General features: G+C 39.9%; 2 protein-coding genes across 3 annotated transcripts; one reads left to right on the plus strand and one right to left on the minus strand.

Annotated features, from left to right (window-relative positions):
• Positions 1-558: 558 nt before the first annotated feature.
• smpd1 (sphingomyelin phosphodiesterase 1) lies at positions 559-6,249 on the minus strand. Its single transcript, XM_086013356.1, has 9 exons — positions 6,079-6,249; positions 5,745-5,991; positions 4,282-4,602; positions 2,683-2,963; positions 2,426-2,599; positions 2,011-2,182; positions 1,826-1,902; positions 1,368-1,513; positions 559-1,275 (listed from the first exon to the last, which is right to left on the minus strand). Exons 2-9 carry the CDS (start codon positions 5,961-5,963, stop codon positions 884-886), a joined length of 1,782 nt encoding a protein of 593 aa, XP_085869482.1. The 5' UTR covers positions 5,964-5,991; positions 6,079-6,249; the 3' UTR covers positions 559-883.
• Positions 6,250-7,706: 1,457 nt separating this feature from the next.
• On the plus strand, positions 7,707-18,733 carry nectin1a (nectin cell adhesion molecule 1a). 2 transcript variants are annotated; one of them, XM_086012513.1, is made up of 10 exons: positions 7,707-8,094; positions 13,680-13,792; positions 14,450-14,708; positions 15,124-15,241; positions 15,996-16,177; positions 16,499-16,616; positions 16,707-16,858; positions 16,933-17,065; positions 17,371-17,434; positions 17,763-18,733. In XM_086012513.1, exons 1-10 carry the CDS (start codon positions 8,043-8,045, stop codon positions 18,078-18,080), a joined length of 1,509 nt encoding a protein of 502 aa, XP_085868639.1. In that variant the 5' UTR covers positions 7,707-8,042; the 3' UTR covers positions 18,081-18,733. The 2 variants fall into 2 exon arrangements, with proteins under 2 accessions (XP_085868639.1, XP_085868640.1); XM_086012514.1 differs by having other exon boundaries at positions 17,371-17,465; positions 17,763-17,891.
• Positions 18,734-18,840: the final 107 nt, after the last annotated feature.

Raw genomic sequence — 18,840 nt, forward strand, 5'->3', positions numbered from 1 at the left:
TTCTTGAAAAAAATATGTTTGGGTTGACTTCCGCTTTAAGAGTAACCTATTTGCTTTAACCTGGAACCGGAAATAAAAAATAAATACTTAAGAGTGCTCATAAAAACTGAAGCTAAATGTCAACATACAATATACCCACCAGCCAAATATTATGTTGATCTGCATAAGATAAAAAAAAAAAAAGACTGAGATCTTGGTCAAATTGTGTTCCTGTTGTACTGACATTCAGATTACCTTGTTTCAGTACATGGAAGTCAAAATACAGTATTAAAGACTTAATTCAAGCAAGTTTGAAAAGAACAGATTGGAGATCCTATTTGACAAATTTCCAATTTCACATCAAATGTTTCTAGCTGTGGTTTTACACATGCGTTTCACTTCAGTAGTTCAACTGGAAAAAATGTTTTTCTTTAAAACTAAGCTATATTTTTTTTAATAAAAATGTGTAGTGTTGTTTCATTTATAACTACTTAAATGTTTGACAATTTGAGATGCCACTTTGTATCCACTCATTGTCAGCACTCATGTTTCACAAATAAAAACCCACATGTACCAAAATCATTTTTACTCACAAATTACTTTGTATTTTATTGACAATTTATACAGGCAATCAAGCTACATATGACGGAAATGGACCTTGTGTGTGTCAAAGCACAGCACAACGGTATTGTGTGTGAATATTTGGAATTTCTAACAGTAAAGTGCAGAGAGACAACATTTGAGATTGATAGTGACCAGACAGTCACATTTCAAGTAAACAGAAGACATTCTTAGCTGGAAACAAAAATGAAAGCATGGCGACACCCATTTTGACGTGCCATGGACATTCCTCTGGAATTACCAGCAGCAGGCAACTAAAAGTTCCTCGCGTAACCTTTTTTGCCTAACACAGAATTTTCCTCACTTTGACACCATTTTTGAGGTCACACTGCTGCAGCAAGTCATATCTGCTACTTCGCAAAAAGCACAAGATGGCTGTTTTGCACGTCTCCTTGCACGGCTCGGAAACGTGTCCCTTGTGTCGGAAGTACCAGAACTTCTGGAAGAGACGGTCATCCCCGGTGAAGCCCCGCACGAGCCCGTCCAAGTCGGAGGGGAAAATGCTGGAGAGACCGTAGGCCTCTGTGGCGCGGTACAGCAAAGTCCACTTGGGATTCTCTTGGGGTTCTCCCAATTTCTGGTTAGCCTCGGTCAAATTGAGGATGTAAGTCTCGTGATCCAGAACCAGCCGGGAGCTGCCTTGGTAGTTCCCATCTACGTAGTAGACGCGGTAACCTGGAAAGATCAATTCCATCCATTAGCCAAGCCGCTAGATGATCAATACATTAGTAGTACATCATTAAAAACGGAAGCTATGACAAGCTTACCCGGGTTTAAATTGACATAGGTGGTCACACTGGGAGAAATGAATGCAACCCCGAGTGGCCGAGTCAGTGTCTCCCCGTCGTAGAACATCTGGAACTCATCCAAGTGTGTGTGTCCGAAAAACTGACCCGTAATGGTACTTTCATATCTGGAAAAACAACAACACTTTACTGTGATTGGCTGGCCTCAATTACAACACAGTGATGCATTTTTATGGCACATTTCAAGTCGACTTAAAAATCGAACATTGTGTAATACATTAACCCCCTCCATTCCAAATTTACAATATTGTTAATATATATACACAAAATTTGAAAAAAAATAAAATCGTATTAATGAGGGGTTAAAAGACACCCAATTAGTATATTGTTTAAAATTGTTCAGCCCTACTAATCTTTTGTTCTCGGGCATGCAAGCAAGCCTCAACATATTATTTCCATTTTTTTTTTAATTGAGGTACCTGTTGACAATATGATAATAATTCCAGCTCCAGCTGCCCAAACACAGACCAGGTGGAATATGACCAATGATATGAACCTGCCCACAGAAAGTCAATTTGAGTCATAAAGAAACACACAGACCAACGACTTTGGCCTCATTAAAAAGCGCTTTCACAATAAGTACAATTTCCTACTTCCTGCTCACCTTCTCCCCCTTGTCTTCGCTGGCCTGGAGAACTTGGACCAACCACTGCAGCTGGTTGGCGGGGTCGGTGGAGTTCACCATGAGCCAGAAGTTCTCGCGAGCGCAGAAGTTCATGTTGAGGGAGACCAGCCTCAGGCCCGGCTGGATCTCCGTTGAGTAAAATCCGCCGTATCTGTAAACACATCAAATGTGGGGTTTTTTAGGCACAAATAAAGGAATATATTCTATCATTGCCATGTCAGAATAAATCTAAAGAGAACATGCGATGAGTAAAGGCTCCTGCAACAAAGTACGCTTAATATCAATAGTATGGGTCGAGAATTAAGTCATTGTTTTATGTCAATGTCATACTTTTATATAGTTGTATATTGTGTCCAGCTGGGGGCTTTTCAACTTGGATCCTGTTGTGACCCACCTCAGCGTCTTCAAAGCCTGCTCCGGCAGCCATTCTGCCCACTCGTCAGCCATGGTGTCATAGAGCCAGGCGGAGGATCTGTTGCCGTGAACGAAAGGCGGCGGGAAACTGTTCACCGGTGTGCTCTCATGGTTTCCAATAGCAGGGTAGACCGTCACTTTAGGCCCAAGGTGCCTTGACAGAAAGAGGAGAGTTGACCAGTTCGGTTAAAGCGGAGCCAACTGCAACCCTGTTGAATGTTCCGACAGCTTTCTTACTTCTGGATGAGCCTGGTGATGACGGTCAGCGCAGACAGCTGCTCTTTCCTGGTCTGGGACCAGACGTTGTGCGCCGGGATGTCTCCCGTCCAGTACACCCAGTCCCAGGGCCCGGCCCGGGCGACATTTTCCAGGAGGTTTTCCACCGTCCTGAGCGGCAGGTCGCACTTGCTGTATGTGCCCCAGTAGCCCGCCTCCCTGCGCCGCCACTTGGGGGAGTCGGAGTCATTACGGCAGCACAGAGGCTCCTTGCAGTCGGCAACGCTACCATTAGCGTACTCCTGTCATTGAAGATAGACAATTGCTTGAGTACACACGCCGTAATTGGGTCTCTTGACTGCCTGCCCACCCATCAAGTGTAAAATTCAACAACTATGTACGTCATGTTGTGTGCCAATTTCTGAAAAGAATTCTTAATAAGACGACAGAAAACAGCAGAGGGCTAGTGCTTTGCTACCTACAACAGAAGGAATTACAACAGGAAGTCAACTTTGAGGTAGGGAAGTTTGATCCAAAATCATTTTAGATGCTTAGTCATTTTTGAGGGTGCTAAACTGTGCACATCAATAATGCACAGGGAAAGTGAAGGAGTGATGTTTGGGGTCATTTCTGCTTGTTGCTCTTAAATGGAAAAGTGAGCATTGATCCAATACAAAAGAGGGAAAACTTCTGTGCTAAAAGTCCACATTTGATTTTTAAACGAGAACAGGTGAGCCAGGCGGAGTTATGGTCGGTTGGTTATTTTATTCAATAGGAGAACAGAAAAGTCTATACGTTGTTTTTCAAAGAAAACAAGCCAATCGAAAAGGCGTAGAATGGAGCTTCAGCTTATCGAGCCTACCCCTTTTTACATAAAAGTCTATTTCAGCAAATAAAATCATTGGCCACAACATGCCACCGCAAAATTTATCATCTCACAAAGTAGAATTTGGTTATAAAGATTTATTTTTTTTATCACCCTTGTCAAACCAACCAAATTCACAATTTTATACACTCCTCTACTTCATACATTTCGTCAATACTTTGAAAATTTGAACATTCTTTTAAAAGAAAAAAATAGAACTACACATTTTCATACTTGTTCTACAAATGGACACCTTTAACAGAAACACATCTCCGCTTTATGTTAGTCCTTGTATTGTCTTTTTTAGGACACAAGTTCCCCTCAAATCATAATTAATCCCTCTATTTTCAAACTAATTCTGAATACTGCGGCACAGATGATGATTGATTATGCACCGTCTACATTATTTGTGCAGTATGGAGTTCGACTAAATCATGGAATTTCAAAGAATTTAGTTTAATAAACAATAGATTTGTTGGTTCCATATATTTAGCTCTATTAATAATTCTAATCTCCTTTCAATTTTGTTAGAGTACATTTTAAAATATACTTAAATCAGTTTTGTTCTTATTTTTTTCATTGATTTAAATGTAATTAAACACAATATTTTACAATAAAAAAATGAATTAAAAAAATATAAATATATTCTAATTAATAAATTTTAGGAATAGCTAATTTAATGCAACACATATTAAGTGACAATGCAAATGCTCGGTGGATTTGATTACTTCTTCCTCCAAATGAAGTAGGCTTACTTTGTCCCAATGGATGTCCGTGAGAAACAGCACTCTGCTCTTCGGCGAGCCGGGTTTAGGCGGCGCAGGCGGTGTAACCGGAGGTTTGGGGTCCTTGGGCAAGGTGATGTTCCACGAGGCGTAGATGTCAAACTTGCCGCAGGGAGGCCCCAGCAGCAGACCGCACGCCTCGGACGGCCACAGCAGGGACTCCTGCAAGGCCCGGATGAAGTCGTCCCGGAAAAGTTCGGTGATGTTGCGGCACACCTGCTCGTCGGCCAGGTGCAGGCGGATGCAGGCATCGCCCACGGCGCGCGCCACTCGCTCTTCGTTTACGTCGCTCTGGGCGAGGTGAGGAAAAAAGTGAAATCAAATACGAGAGCTGCATCACAGTGAGAAAAAAAGTGAAATCAAATACGAGAGCTGCATCACAATCCTCTAAATGTGTGTTATTTTATCGAGCCAGTTCATTTCGACAAGCACATGAAAATATTTTCGATAAAGCTGTATAAACCGCAAGGAATACTTCACACCCTAAAGTTAATCCAGACGAGAAGTATCTGTTTATTATGGCTGTCTATTGTGACATTAAAAAATGACACGGATGAGGGTGGAACCAAGCGTCAAAAAAAATAAAATTAAATTTAAAAAAAAGTAATACCTGAGTGTTTTGGAGAACTGCACACTAAACACCGCTTATCTCGTGATGAACACAGAAGACATGTTTTATGAGGGGGAACGACAACTATTCACACTTTCATTCACAACTATGGACAATTTAAAGTCTTCAACCTAACATGTATGTTTTTAGAGTGAGAAAGTTGGAGTACCTCGAGGGAAAAAAAATAGAAAAATAAACGTTCAAAATCTAGTAAATGTGAACAGGAACGCTGTGTTTGAATTACATAAGTCCACATTTCCGTGTTTTTGTTCCTCTAAAACAGTGTTTCATTGAAACAACAAGTATATTATACACATTGAAACTGACAAATTTGTGAAATCGGGTCGAGTTAATTGAACACAAAGCTATTATTTGATTAAATGAATGACAATAAGTGGATACACAGGTCATTTTTATTCTATATTATGTTGTCATTGATTATCATTAGTGTTATTGAAAAGGAACAGTCAAATTATACAGAATATTGAGCAGAGAGATTCTGGGGGGCTATATAGACTGCTGATCTAGATAAAAGGAACAAAGGTGCATTATTTGCAGCGCATTTGCAAAAGTACGCACACTAGTCTATACACAAGTCAATTGTGCAAACAAAAAAAAGCGTCACGTTGTCTGCGACCTTTACTTTCAAAGGTAAGCTATAGCGCAAATCAAAAGTCAGCAGAAAAAAAAAATCGATCAAAGTAGGATAGAGAGCAAAAGAAAAGTCAGCAGAAAAAACAAAACAAATCAATACTCAAGTAAAGTGCAGGTACCTGATAAACCAACTCAAGTACAGTAAGTATTTGTGTATTTGCAGCCTTACCAAGAGCGCCACATCCAGTATGGTGAAGAGGACTCGACAGGTGCGGCAGGTGATGCTGGTCCAGTTGAATCTGAACATTGGCAGGCTGAAACGCTCCGTGACCATCTTCGACTGACCTGAGATCAGCTTCGGGTGACACGAGGCGCCCAAAGGCAGCACGAATAACAGCGCGCACGTCAGCAGCCCGTAGCGGAGCTCCGGTAAGGGCAGCTGTGTCATATTGTTCTCGCGGAAGCCTTTGTACGTCCTGGCGTGGAACAAACACAAACACGGGAGAGTGGTTTTCAAGTGAAGGTCAAACGTGTTCACGATCTAGCAAACTTTTAGCAGGTACCTAAAGCTAACGCAGACGGGCGCTTCGTCGTTGTTTTCACCCCGGCGAGGACTTAAAAAAAAAGCCTCGTGGGAAAAGAAAAGTTGTTAAATTCTAGAGCTTGTCCTCCGCTGGTGGCCGCGGATCAGCTGGGAGTCCGCCGACCGACTCCTCTTAAGGAAGTCGCAAAGTCAGCTGATTGGTCATGTGACTCACACGTGAGCCACATTGCTTTTTCATCAAAGCGCATTTAATATAATGTAAAATCCTACTTTTCGTCATCCCCATTTCATGCTCGTCGCAAGCGAATGTATATAAAGGCTTCTACACACTCGTTTAAGTGACATCTGCCTTCTAGCGATAGTATTTATTTATTTTATTGTGATAACGTTGTTCATGATGCCTCTCAGCTAACTCAAAAAGCTAAGAAGTGATGATGTAACTCCTTGTGTCAAAGTTAAAACGTACAGAGTCTGAAATGAATGTTTTTTTCTCTAGCTATGTACAATACTTCGTTATTTTGACAAGTTGACACTCCGTACATCTTGACTTTTATGCCATTTTCCTTATAATTTACTTAATTTGCTTATTCAGATCCCAGTAAGCGAATGCATTTTTGAATGTCAGTTTAATTTATATTTATTTCATTATTTTCATTAACAAACCCCATTCCGATGAAGTTGTGACGCTGTGTAAAATGTAAATAAAAACAGAAAACAATGATTTGCAAATCCTGAAATAGGGCTGCACAGTATATTGAAAAGGTATCATTATCACAATAATGGAACATGCAGTATTCATTTCACAAAGACATGCGATGAGTTTTATATGGAACTGTATGCTTTTCTCGACTTTGACCAATCAGTTGCAACCTTAAATGCGCATTGCCATCCGATAGGAGAACAGCATCCGCGGGCATTGTATATATACCAACAAAGGACTCGTACAGTTGAGGAATGCTCAAAAACTCTGTTTGGGACATTCCACAGGTGAACACGTTGATTGAAAAAAATCTATTCTTATCATTGTATTGTTATTATTTTAAATTTAGCTACAAATTGAGGTTTTTAAATTATGGTTATTGTAAATTAGGTACAAATGGCCAGTATTTATAATGTGATCCAACCGTAAGTGTTATAACATTTTGACTGAAAAAAATGGCAATAAGAAATCAGTCCCAATATCTGCTTCAGTACTGTATTGATGAAATTGCCAGAAAAATTCAATCGAAAAAGGTTGGTGCTGCCTTACCCTATTAGACTGGGCTTTGGCACCATCTTGTGGCATTTTAGCGTAGTACAGATGGAGAGAGCGAGAGAGAGAGACAGAGATAGAGAGAGAGGGAGAGAGAGAGAGAGAGAGAGAGAGAGAGAGAGAGCACAAAAATATGTGAAGAACTGCAGTTAGGTGAGATTTTATTGTAAAGCTGAGGATGGGGTTTACTGAATCCGTGAATAGTGAACCATGAATGGTTTCGACTTCATTGGAAGTGACGCTGTCTGCTCTTTTGTGCGCTCTCTCTTTCTCTCTCTCTCTCTCTCTCTCTCTCTCTCTCTCTCTCTCTCTCTCTCTCTCTCTCTCTCTCTCTCTCTCTCTCTCTCTCTCTCAATTTTTAAGGGTGGGGGGAGGGGGGTGCTGATTGCATGGTGGTGTCCAGCACGGCCCCCTGGGCAGTGACAGATAGCTGTCGGTGGGGACTGGAAGGCTATCTGGGAAATAATCTGCCCACGCGTTAAGCTGCTTTATCCCCGCCGAGCCGAGTCGACTGCAGCGCCTCCGGTTCACGGACAAATCACAACACGAGCGGGAGAAGGGGGCACTCAAACCTCATGCTGCGAGTTTGACAAATTGTTTCCACCTTCAGAGTTGGGTGGAAAAGAGGCTCGACTGGAGCGGCAGAAGCAGAAAAAGTCGCCGCTGAGGCAGACCACAAGTACACACTGGGAACTGAACCAAGGAGGGAAACTGGCAAAGGTGGTTTGGGCATGGAACATACGACACTTTGGATATTCTTGATAACTACTTACGTTTTGTCAGGTAAACATTTCCATCTCCTTTTTATTACCAATAATAGCTATTACACCTAGAGTTTGTTTTGATCCACATCGATCTATCTATCTATCTATCTATCTATCTATCTATCTATCTATCTATCTATCTATCTATCTATCTATCTATCTATCTTTTTTCATCCCTTTTGATTGCATATGTGTTCCTAATCTACTGTATATGGTGAGTGTGTATGTTTGTTGATGCTCAGTATCAGTTGAATAGGCTGATCATGGGAGGTGTGACTACAGAGAAAAAAACATTTCCATAAGTTACCACCAGTATGTATTTTCTCCCTTTTCACCCTGTTCTGGTGGCTCAGTCCCAAACACTGTAACAATAATAATGTCATGGCATTGACTAAAAAGCCCTTACTAATCAGATTTCTTTGTGACCACCTGTTATAGTTAATTTAAAATAAATCTACTGACTTTTTCAAAAAAAACATTTTATTGTTGTCTAAAATAGCTGCTTACACACCGGTAATTATGTTGCTGTAATGTCAATAACATTCGTTTTTTCAGCGCCACATTTTGCATACCCCAGAAAAACCTCAAATATTGGCTCAGGCCTTCCTGTGTAGCGTTTGCATGTTGTAACTGTGCTTGTGTGGGTTAACCTCCATTCCACCTTGCTTCCACATTCTAAAAACATGTTAGGTTCCCTGAAGAAAATTGTCAATAGGCGTGAATGTTTGTTTGTTTGTCTGTATCTACTTTGCAATTGGCTGGCTATCCGGTTCAACCGTGACCCTAATGAGAACACGTGCCAAAGAAAAACGGACAGATGGATGGAAGGGATGGAAGTTCTTCTTTTGGAACGAGAAGAAAAAAGCTAAGGAAAATGCTAAACAATAGCGAGATTGCTGTTCGTAATTGGATTTTTGGTGAAACTTTAGAGGTGTATTTTTCCAAAGAATTTGTTGTTTTGGACTTTTATTTCAGTAATTGCACTGGCTATTTTGCCTCCCCTGCATTAGTGTAGTTATTTAGTCACGGCACATGCTTTACATTCAAGAATTGCATTGCATGCCCCCACCCCCCTAAAAAAGGCACAAAATGTATATAAGCACTGTAATGGATCATCTTGTCTCAATTTACTCATAAATTTACTTACCCGGTGCGAAAGGTCTGTTCAACTGAACAAGAAGCTATTTTGTTGTATGAATGGCAACAGGTGCATACCACGGTTTAATTGAACCTTCTGCCATCTAGTGCAAGAGCAATTAATCAATCACTATATGTCCCTGCCATTGATAGCTGAACAAAGACACATTATTTGCGGTCAATAATAATAATCATAATTTCTAATTGGAGAATTTCCCACAGCGCACCTGATGACCTCTGTGGTCACACGAATGTGTGGTTGACAAACACTGTTCCGATGCATTTTAATGAATGGAGCAATGGTGTCAAACTTGCGGCGGCATCCCCAAAAAAGTAGGGTAGAGGAGGCGGGGATGGTTACGTAATGACAATAGTGGCAACGTACGGCAGCGTTGAGCTGCTGTGACATCTGCTCTGATTGCTTTTTTCACTCAAAGTCGCCGATAAAGCCCTCTCCATGCCAGCTGAGCAGTAATTTGCTGGTGCGTTTACATGTGTATGTTCCCCTCTCTGTTTGTGCGTGCGTACCATGTGTTGAAGGCCAGGGATTAGAGCCGCACGCGCAGGGTGAGGCGATCGCTGCCAAATCCCAGACGACAAACGTCTTCACCTGCTTGGTGCACACTTATGCTCGTTCCCTCCACTTTCTGTTTTGCAATCATTTGCCTCTGGAGACCGACAAGCAAAATCACATCTCAGCATAATCCACTGTTGGATCACCCAGACTAAAATAATCCAGCACAGCCCTTCTTGTCCTCTTCCTCACCCTTCTATGTAGTTTTGCAGGCCCATTTTTACGAGTGACGAGCGATCCGTCTTCCTACTTGTCCTCTCCGACATCCTCCGCTAACATTTTGCACTCATCGTGACTCTTCATCTCCTCTCCTTCTCTGCGTTCATGTCCCCAAAAAGCAGCAAGAGTCATGCTAATCCCGTGAGCTGGCCTCGCTGAACACGGGCCAAGTGCACACTCCATGCCGCCGCGCAGATTACATGCAAACATGCACACAGGCACTCTACAACAATGACAGATTAAATTGTATGTTGTGATTTAAAAAAAAAAAAAAAAAAAAACTTCATTTCAATCATTTAAAACGGAAGCATGCAAGGGATGTAATTTAGTAGAGTGGATGTCATGAGTGTGTTTTCATTTTTGCTATATATGCTGCTCCTGTGGTGCAATCTGTTGCTTTTAGAGATAAGAACCATAGTGGGAAATGTGTCAATGTCACAAACTAAACGTAGGTTTTAATTTGATGTGTGTGTCATTCTGTGTTAGACAGTATTCATTGTGCGTCAGGTTCCTCCAAAGTAAATTCCACATGAACACAACGTGTTAATCCGCGATCAATCACAGATTTGATGGTGCAGAGATTGAAGAGTTAATCTGCCCTCATTCTGTCTTTTCTCTTTCATCTTCTCCTTTGTCGATGCTGGTATTTTGAAAAAAAATAAATAAATACTCGGTCGCATTCAAAAATCAGATAATAGTAAAGACCGGCAATGATGTCATAATTATGATGTCATGGCATTGCCTAAAGCCCTTACTAAGAATCCAATTAGATTGCATTGTCATCCCCTAGACTTCTCACATCCATGTACAGCGGATATAAAAAGTCTACACACCCCTGTTCAATCGCCAGATTTTGTGAGATAAAAAAAAATACACCACGATAAATCGTTTCTCAACCTTTTCAACCAACAATGTGACCAATAACCTGTGCAACACAACCTAAAAAATATACATAAATGCAACAAACAACTGTGATCATGTGGTTGCAGAAGTGTGCACACCCTCTAATACCCGGGGATTCGGTTGTGTTCAGAATTAACCTGTCACATTCAAACTCATGTTAAATGAGAGTCAGTTGTTCAGATGTTCTAGTAGGCTTTTTTGCTTTCTATTAGAAGCCTGAAATTTTGTGCTAACGGCTATTTTGAACTATTAGCTTGAGTAAGGCTCCACCTCCAGCTACAATGCCACCCGTGAAATTTTAGTTTGTGGGTAAAGGTTAAATAATCCAAATTGGTTTTTGATGCCTTTTTTTTATGCAACAGCTCATGTAATTGTGCATATGTCTATATTGGACTCAATTAGTAGGACTTGTTCCATGTGTGTTGCACGTGTAAAGTAAAACAACATTGCCATTGTTGTGTTAAGTTCCCATCGCTGCTGCTGTTTTTAGGTCATTGTGGCTCATGAGGTCATTTCCCATCCTCTTAAACAAAGGAAGAATGAATGAATGGACCTGGTTGAAGAGCAGGAAAGTGAAAAAGAGAGACGTGGGGTGTGTGTGTATGTTAGTGTGCGTGTGTGTGTGGACCAAGGTACACTCACTGTGCTTCATCTAAAACCTCTAATCAGCACAAAACAGATCACAAGGGAACTTTCAGTGTGTGTATGTGGTTGGGTAATGTGGCCCAAATTTGGGGTTCGTCATTCAGTGTTCCTACTCAGTCACCTGCCTGGATGCGTTCATAAACACAATTCAGTCTCCTATCTATGGAAGTTGCTTATAATGACCCCAGGAGAAAGGACTTGTATATTTCAATAAATGCATAAATTCTCATCATACAGATGCATTTTAATATTGCTAAAGGCCGTAATCCACTCTCACAAACTGCTTTCTCTCTGTTCAGTCCACAATAGGAATAAGGCATGCTGTAATACAATTCAAGTTATTAGTGTGACAAAACACGCATGGCTGAGGTTGAACTGGGAATTATATTTGCATGAGAATGTGAAATGAATGTAGACACACTGGATAGCAAATGTAATATTACATACAGTATGCACAACATGTAGGTTTGCAAGAAGCCAAACAAACATATTTCACATTAAACCACAATATTAATCACACTAATGCAATCAATTTTGTATTCATGAACTCATTCACTGCCAGACATTTTCATACTCTCTTTTACCCTAATGTTTGAAAAATCTTTAAAAAAAAATATAATACCAGTGCCAGTGAATGAGTTAAGATGCAAATTTTTAATTGACACAGTCAAAGTGGTATTAAGTCAACAATATACTACTATATATTATTATTATTATTATTTTGCCACATGAGAGCTGTTTCCATTTTTGGGGCTGATTGGTGTTGCTAAATAAGCGAGCAACTATTCGACTGTGCACCTCTTGTTGTGGTCACTGACTCACAATAGCCCTTTTTGCGGACATGAGATTACTGGTGTAATATTATATTGTGGTTTCACAAGAGGGCGGAGCTTAGAGTATGTCAGCAATTTCTGCCTGGGGTGTTTATTAATCGCTTAACCTTGTCAGAAATGAGAGCAAAATGTCATGTCGGCTCCACATCAATAAGCCTCCATTAAGATAATGGAAATATTAAACTTGCATGCTGAACTATAGCTAATGTGAATATGTAGCTGTTATATTAAAGTACAGCACTTAATGATGATAGTAATTATATATATATCTTATATATATTATCCTAAATATATTATATCATCATCATCATTTATCATTATTCATCCAAACACTAATGCACTAAGTTGAAGGTTAAGTTTGCAATTTGCTCAATTTTAAAACTTGAGCTTTATATTTTTGTCCTTGTAAAATGCCTTGTACACACACATACTGTACAGTAAATCGTACTTGGAATGTCCGAGACGTTTCATAGGATGACAACGAGAGATAAACAGTGTGATATTATGTGATTGTTGTGCGTGCATGAGAATGGGAGCAGCCATTGTTTGGAGCATTGTTTGTTCAGTGTGCCATCCTTGTGCTCTGCGAGGTTGCATTATGAATCAATCAGACGGCTAGCTGCTTAAAAGTAAGCCCACTCACAGACTTACTCATTCTGTCTGGCCATGCAGCAACACTAAAACATGTGAGTGAAGTACACTAGGTGAAATGACGGAGGCTCTGGAGTGGATTTGTTCCAGAGGATCAGTCAGGTAGTGGGGACAGTACTTTACAAATCGCACTTATTTATACTTTACTGTAATCCATAACCTCTGACCTAAGCGCCCTTCTCATGTTGTCCGATGCTATCACCTTTGACATAAGCTGCGCTGACCATGCAAATCCCTTTTACACATATTGTATTGTCTGGAATATTACTCCCATTTAGAGGTAAAATACGTCATTTGTTTATTATAATAGTGTGGAAAGCTGTGTAATGAAACTATATATATTGTAGTGTGCCATAAAAACACCTTTGGTAACTTCTAACATCGTTGTTTTGATATGTGGGGTATTGAGTTAGCTTATTTAGGGTAACCACCCTCATGGTATTTGCATTAATCTTTTTTCCCCATTTTATTGTCTTTTTTAAAAAAATATAAAATATGTTTTGTTGATACAGAATAAGAGAAAAATTGCCATTCGTTTTATGTAAGTTTAAGGGAAAATAGTATGATATTAGAATATACAGTATCATAATCAGGATATACATTTATAGCCATATGTGTGTCCGCTTCTTTCTTGTGTTATAGGAGGCAATGGCCAAACTGTAGAAATGGATGATGGGAAGTCAGGGTACTTGGGTTCCAAGGTGGATCTCCGCTGCCGGTTCATCAACAGTTCGCCGCCTGTCAAAATCTCCCAGGTACTTGTTCACTTCAGCACCTCAGCTCACAAATGGGCCCTGAATAAACATTTAAGTCGATATTAATGAAATCATCTCGAAAATTAGGCAGTGTTGTGGAATTATCTGTTTGTCTGTGTGAGATGAAGATAAAGTGTGATTAAGATGTGTTTTCAAGAATATTTATTATCTTAGTACCTAAAGGTAAAACAAGTAAAAAAAAGTCTCTTTATTATACCTTGATTTAAGAGGAGGAAGCTGATCCAAATACCAAGAAGAACACACTCAGATTATACTCAGAAACAGACAACCCACTCTGCATCTTGCTATCTTGATGTTTTTCTACATAGCATAGGAGACGAGTTTATTGTGACTATCACCTCGCCTACTCCTCCGCAGGGCAAGAGAGAGGTTGTGGCAATCACATTTCGAAGGACACACAATAGAAGGCTTCCATTCACGATTGTTTAGTTACAAAAACATCACATAGTTGTGTTCGGGTTTTCTAATTAAAAAAACGTTTGTCACAATGTACCAAAAATGTGCATTTTATCAAAAAATATTCTTTCATTTATGTTGAACTACGAATTGTTCAAGTTTGGGATTGTTTTTTTTTTTTCGGACTCAATTTGAAAAGCCCAAGGCAGTGTATCTCATCTGCCTATTGTGCCTTCCCAGGTGACATGGCAGAAACTGGTGAACGGTACCAAGCAGAATATGGCCATCGCCAATCCGTCCCTTGGAGTGTCTGTGGCTCCGCCCTACAAGGACCGCGTCACATTCAAGAACGCCGCCGTGAGGCGTCGAACTCCGACCCTTGAAGACACCACCATCATCTTCTCCTCTCTGCGTCTGTCCGACGAAGCCACCTACATCTGTGAATACACCACCTTCCCTGCTGGCAACAGGGAGAACAAGGTCAACCTGACTGTATATGGTAAGAATATACAACGCATATACAACGTAATATTGGCAACTACTGGCCTGGAATGCGAATTACAGCATTTTTGGTCATTTTTTTGCAAATATGAACTGGTCACCCGCCAATCACAAACCACATATAGACAAACAGCTAGTCTGCCTATTGCCCAAAGTCTGCTTTTTATAGAAAATGAATGGACGGACAAAATGCAATTTAATATCTTAATGATACAGTAAATTGTTATCATGAATATATCAATGAATAGTCTTGTGATGTATGTCCTCAATAATATTAGTCTATGCAGTGCTATTTTTAAATTGACAGTCATTCTTCATTAATTAACATTGTCGTCTCTCAACCAGAATTTGCAATCTGTTCTACATGGGCAGTTCCATGTAAATGCTATATATTTCGCCATATCATTGTTTAGTTCGTCCGACCACTCAGATGAGTCTGTCCACGCCCACGCTGGTGGCTCGTGCATCCAACCTGAAGACGCCAGTGGCGACGTGCATCTCTGCCAATGGAAAACCACCTGGTGTCATCAGGTGTGTGTTCATTTGATCACTTTCAAATTAATTTAGCATTTTTTTTAAGGCTGAATTACATCATATATTTTATTATTTATTTATTTGTTATTGATCTATTTAGATGTTTAATATAGATAGTTATATATATGTATATATATATATATTTATATATATATATATATACATACATATATATACATACATACATATATATATATATATAAAATGTAAGATTATTACTTTAATTTTGAAATTGAATTACTTTTATACTACTATATTAAGGTTTTTTGAGTTTAAAAGTTTTACATTTTTAAATAAAAAGGGATAATAATGTGAGCATGAAATCAAATCATTTTGAGTGTAAAATAGTTTATTTCCAATAAAATAATAGATAAATATTGTATGTTTTTAAAATTATTTTCTTAAGATTACAACTAAAACCCCCATATTGTTTTTTTTCCCATTGTGGCCGTTACTCTTACATTAAAAAAATGCTTGAAAATCAATACATTACAGTTTCTTTTAATAATGGCTGACACCTTACTGATCCATTCCTCAAGGAGGCAGTGTGGTAACATCACAAGCTGATTGCATGCAGCCAAAGCAAGTTCTCGTGTAGTTTTTGTTCCATTACTCCATATTCATTTCTTTATGCTCCCTAAAAAAAAACCGCCACTTTACAGGACAAACCGAAATGTATAAATTTGTATAAAGTTTGCTAGCTAGTTAGCTACTACTAGCTAGCTAACGCTTGTATGCTCCTTGTGTACAGGTGGGAGACAAGAGTGCCAGGTGAAGTGACCACCCGCGAGTACAGAAACTCAGACGGTACCTTCACAATTCAGAGCGACTACATTCTGGTGCCCGGCAGGGAAACGCACAAGGAGACGCTCACTTGTGTCACCTCCTACAACGACGAGGTGTTCACAGACAGCGTCACCCTCGATATTCAGTGTAAGTCACACTAAAATGTGTGTGTTTTTATGGGGTGTGTTGCGCAATGATTCTCAAACTGGGGTCCCACAAAATAATTAACAATTATTTTTATTTGAATGAAATTCCTCAACTCACTTCAACATAATTAAATTACATCAAGATGCCACTAAAGTAATACATTTATTGCATTGGTCCTGTGCTTTTTGTCAGATAAGTTCCAAACAGACGTCATAAATGTGTGAAGGTTCACTGTAAATCATCACCATGTTTTCATCAACATTCAGTGTCGAAACAATGTCAAAATTAGACAAATCCTAATTGTTCATGTGTACATTCCAGATGAACCCGATGTTCTGGTGGATGGCTACGATGGAAACTGGTACCTGAACAGAGAGAACGTCCAGCTGAGCTGCCAAGCTGACGCCAACCCGGCCGTCTCCCTCTATCAGTGGAAGCTGTGAGTGAAGAGGATTAAAAAAAAAAAAAAAAAATGAAACTATCCCAGTAAATCTTTCACGTACTAAGTTTCTCACTGTGTCTTCTTCAGGATAAACGGCTCCATGCCGAGCAGCGCTGAGATAAGAGACAACGTCCTCATCTTTAAAGGGCCGGTTACGTACGATCTGCAGGGTACATACGTGTGCGATGCCACTAACAGCATCGGGACCAGATCGGGCTTTGTGGAAGTCAGTGTTATAGGTATGAGACCACTTTGCGTTTCGTCTCGAGACCCAGAGTTGATCTTGATACATGCGTGTCTGGTTTCTTTGCAGACAAGCCGCTACCGCAGATAGCGACGGGTGATGTCATCAGCGTGGTGGCCTTATTGCTGGCGGCGGGCGTGCTGATGGGAATCACCATCACAGTGCTGGTGCTCAAGATCAGAAGCAGAAAGGATGACGCCTCGTATGTACTGTTAACTCTTCTGTGACAATTTCATTAAACAACAAGAGGGTTGGAAGGTGTGAATAGATGTTTGTCTTCATGTGCCCTGTGATTGACTTGTGACCAGTCCAATTTCAGCTGGGATAGGGTCTAGCTGACCCTTGACCCTAATGAGGGTGAACACTGAGCACTATAGAAAATGGCTCAGTATTTTTTTTATTGCACACAGACTGAAATAAAAACACGTTTTTTTTTTTTTTTACAACAATAACACGATATTTCTGACTACACTGATTGTACTGTTTACTGTCTTTCTTTTTGCTCAGAGACAACTCTCCATCAAGGAAACTGTCCCAGCCGATACGCAAAAGACCCGCGGAGGATATTCAGGTATACGTGCACTCATTGGTCATCAAATGAGGTACACATTAGCATTTACAAAGACAATTATAAAAAAAAAAATTGTATTATAAAAAAAAAAAAAAATTGATGTGAGGCATGTCTGCAAGCACTGTTTGTATATGTACATAAATGCAGACTTTAGGATACATCCTTTGCCTTGGATCTTTTTAGATTGTGCATTGTATTTATTTGAATTATATTTATTTTTCATAGTAAACTAGATGTTCTATCTAGAGCAGTGATTTATATTGTATTTTACATTGCAAAGATCTCGTGGCACGTAAACAAAACATGAGCTCTCCTCACCTTTCCACAGCATTCGGGGCGTTTCTACGAGGAGCTTCCCAACACTGCGGATTACGTGAGCTACAGACTGGCCTGTAACAAGGAGGACTACCCGGAGCCCTACTCCCCCCCCATTAACCCCCCTCTGTCCTTCCTGCCCCAACATCCCTACCACTCTCCACAAGCCACCACAACCACGGGCAGCAGCAGCAGCACCTGCTCGTCCAAGAACACCTTCTCTCCACCCTCGCACTCCTCCGCCGTCTTTAAGTACCCCTCAGTGCCGGGCCAGTCCTCTCCTCCCCCGGGGGTGGGGGCGTACACGTTCCCCAAAGAGCAGTACGTCTGAACTGACGGTGATCTGAAACAGAACAACACAAACTTTTCCCAAGAGGAGGATGGAAAAGTCTACTTGGACAACTTGGCAGTTTGTTTTTGGACTGTCTGCAACACTTGGGGGAGCAATGGAGCAATTCTGACTCTTTTTTTTTTTTTTTTTTTGGTCCACTTTTTCAACACATTTCCTTCCCTTGTGGCCCATATTTTATTTAATCACCTATTTTTTTTTTTTAAAGGGAATATTCTCTGCCAAATTACCTGTTTTATAAAACTGTCCATGACAAATTTTAACTTCTAACGGAAACTTTTAATGTGGCGAACCCGTTTATCGATCCTCTAAAATGGTATCTTTTTGTAAGAAAAAAAAAAACACATGGAAATAAAAGTTAAAAAAAATATGTTACATAATTTATGTTTAATAATCACTCTCTTTATCCTGCACTGTAATCACTGATCATTTCCAACGCTGAATCCCAGCATACCTCACCTTTTATGTCCTGATTTATTGTGTTTGTATTTTGACAAGACATTTTTATTGATGGAGTTTTATCTTTTTTTGGACATTTATAGAAAAATGTGTGGCTATGTTTGTTTTAGTATTCATTGACACTGGTTGTTGGATGAACTGAATTTTTAGCATTTCAATAAAAAATGAGCAAGGGACTTGTATCTGTGGTGTTGTAACTCTTCACAAATCTTAAATCTTAAATGTGAGGATTAAAAAAAGGTTGAGTGGAATTATCCATCTTTTCATTTTCTATAACACTGTT

The sequence above is a fragment of the Filicampus tigris genome, chromosome 17 (genome assembly GCF_054856515.1).
Source record: "Filicampus tigris isolate MCC_2025a chromosome 17, RoL_Ftig_1.0, whole genome shotgun sequence".
Classification (NCBI taxonomy): Eukaryota; Metazoa; Chordata; class Actinopteri; order Syngnathiformes; family Syngnathidae; genus Filicampus; species Filicampus tigris.

What these genes read in the sequence shown, in the direction of transcription:
- smpd1 (XM_086013356.1), bottom strand. Translation starts at nt 5,963, where the DNA reads ATGACACAGCTGCCCTTACCGGAGCTCCGCTACGGGCTGCTGACGTGC. An exon ending in TACTGGATGTGGCGCTCTTG is followed by an intron (nt 4,603 to 5,744) that starts GTAAGGCTGCAA and finishes CACCTCGCCCAG; the next exon opens with AGCGACGTAAACGAAGAGCG. An exon ending in CTATGTCAATTTAAACCCGG is followed by an intron (nt 1,276 to 1,367) that starts GTAAGCTTGTCA and finishes TGATCTTTCCAG; the next exon opens with GTTACCGCGTCTACTACGTA.
- nectin1a (XM_086012513.1), top strand. Translation starts at nt 8,043, where the DNA reads ATGGAACATACGACACTTTGGATATTCTTGATAACTACTTACGTTTTG. An exon ending in TCCCTCTATCAGTGGAAGCT is followed by an intron (nt 16,617 to 16,706) that starts GTGAGTGAAGAG and finishes TGTCTTCTTCAG; the next exon opens with GATAAACGGCTCCATGCCGA. An exon ending in GACCCGCGGAGGATATTCAG is followed by an intron (nt 17,435 to 17,762) that starts GTATACGTGCAC and finishes ACCTTTCCACAG; the next exon opens with CATTCGGGGCGTTTCTACGA.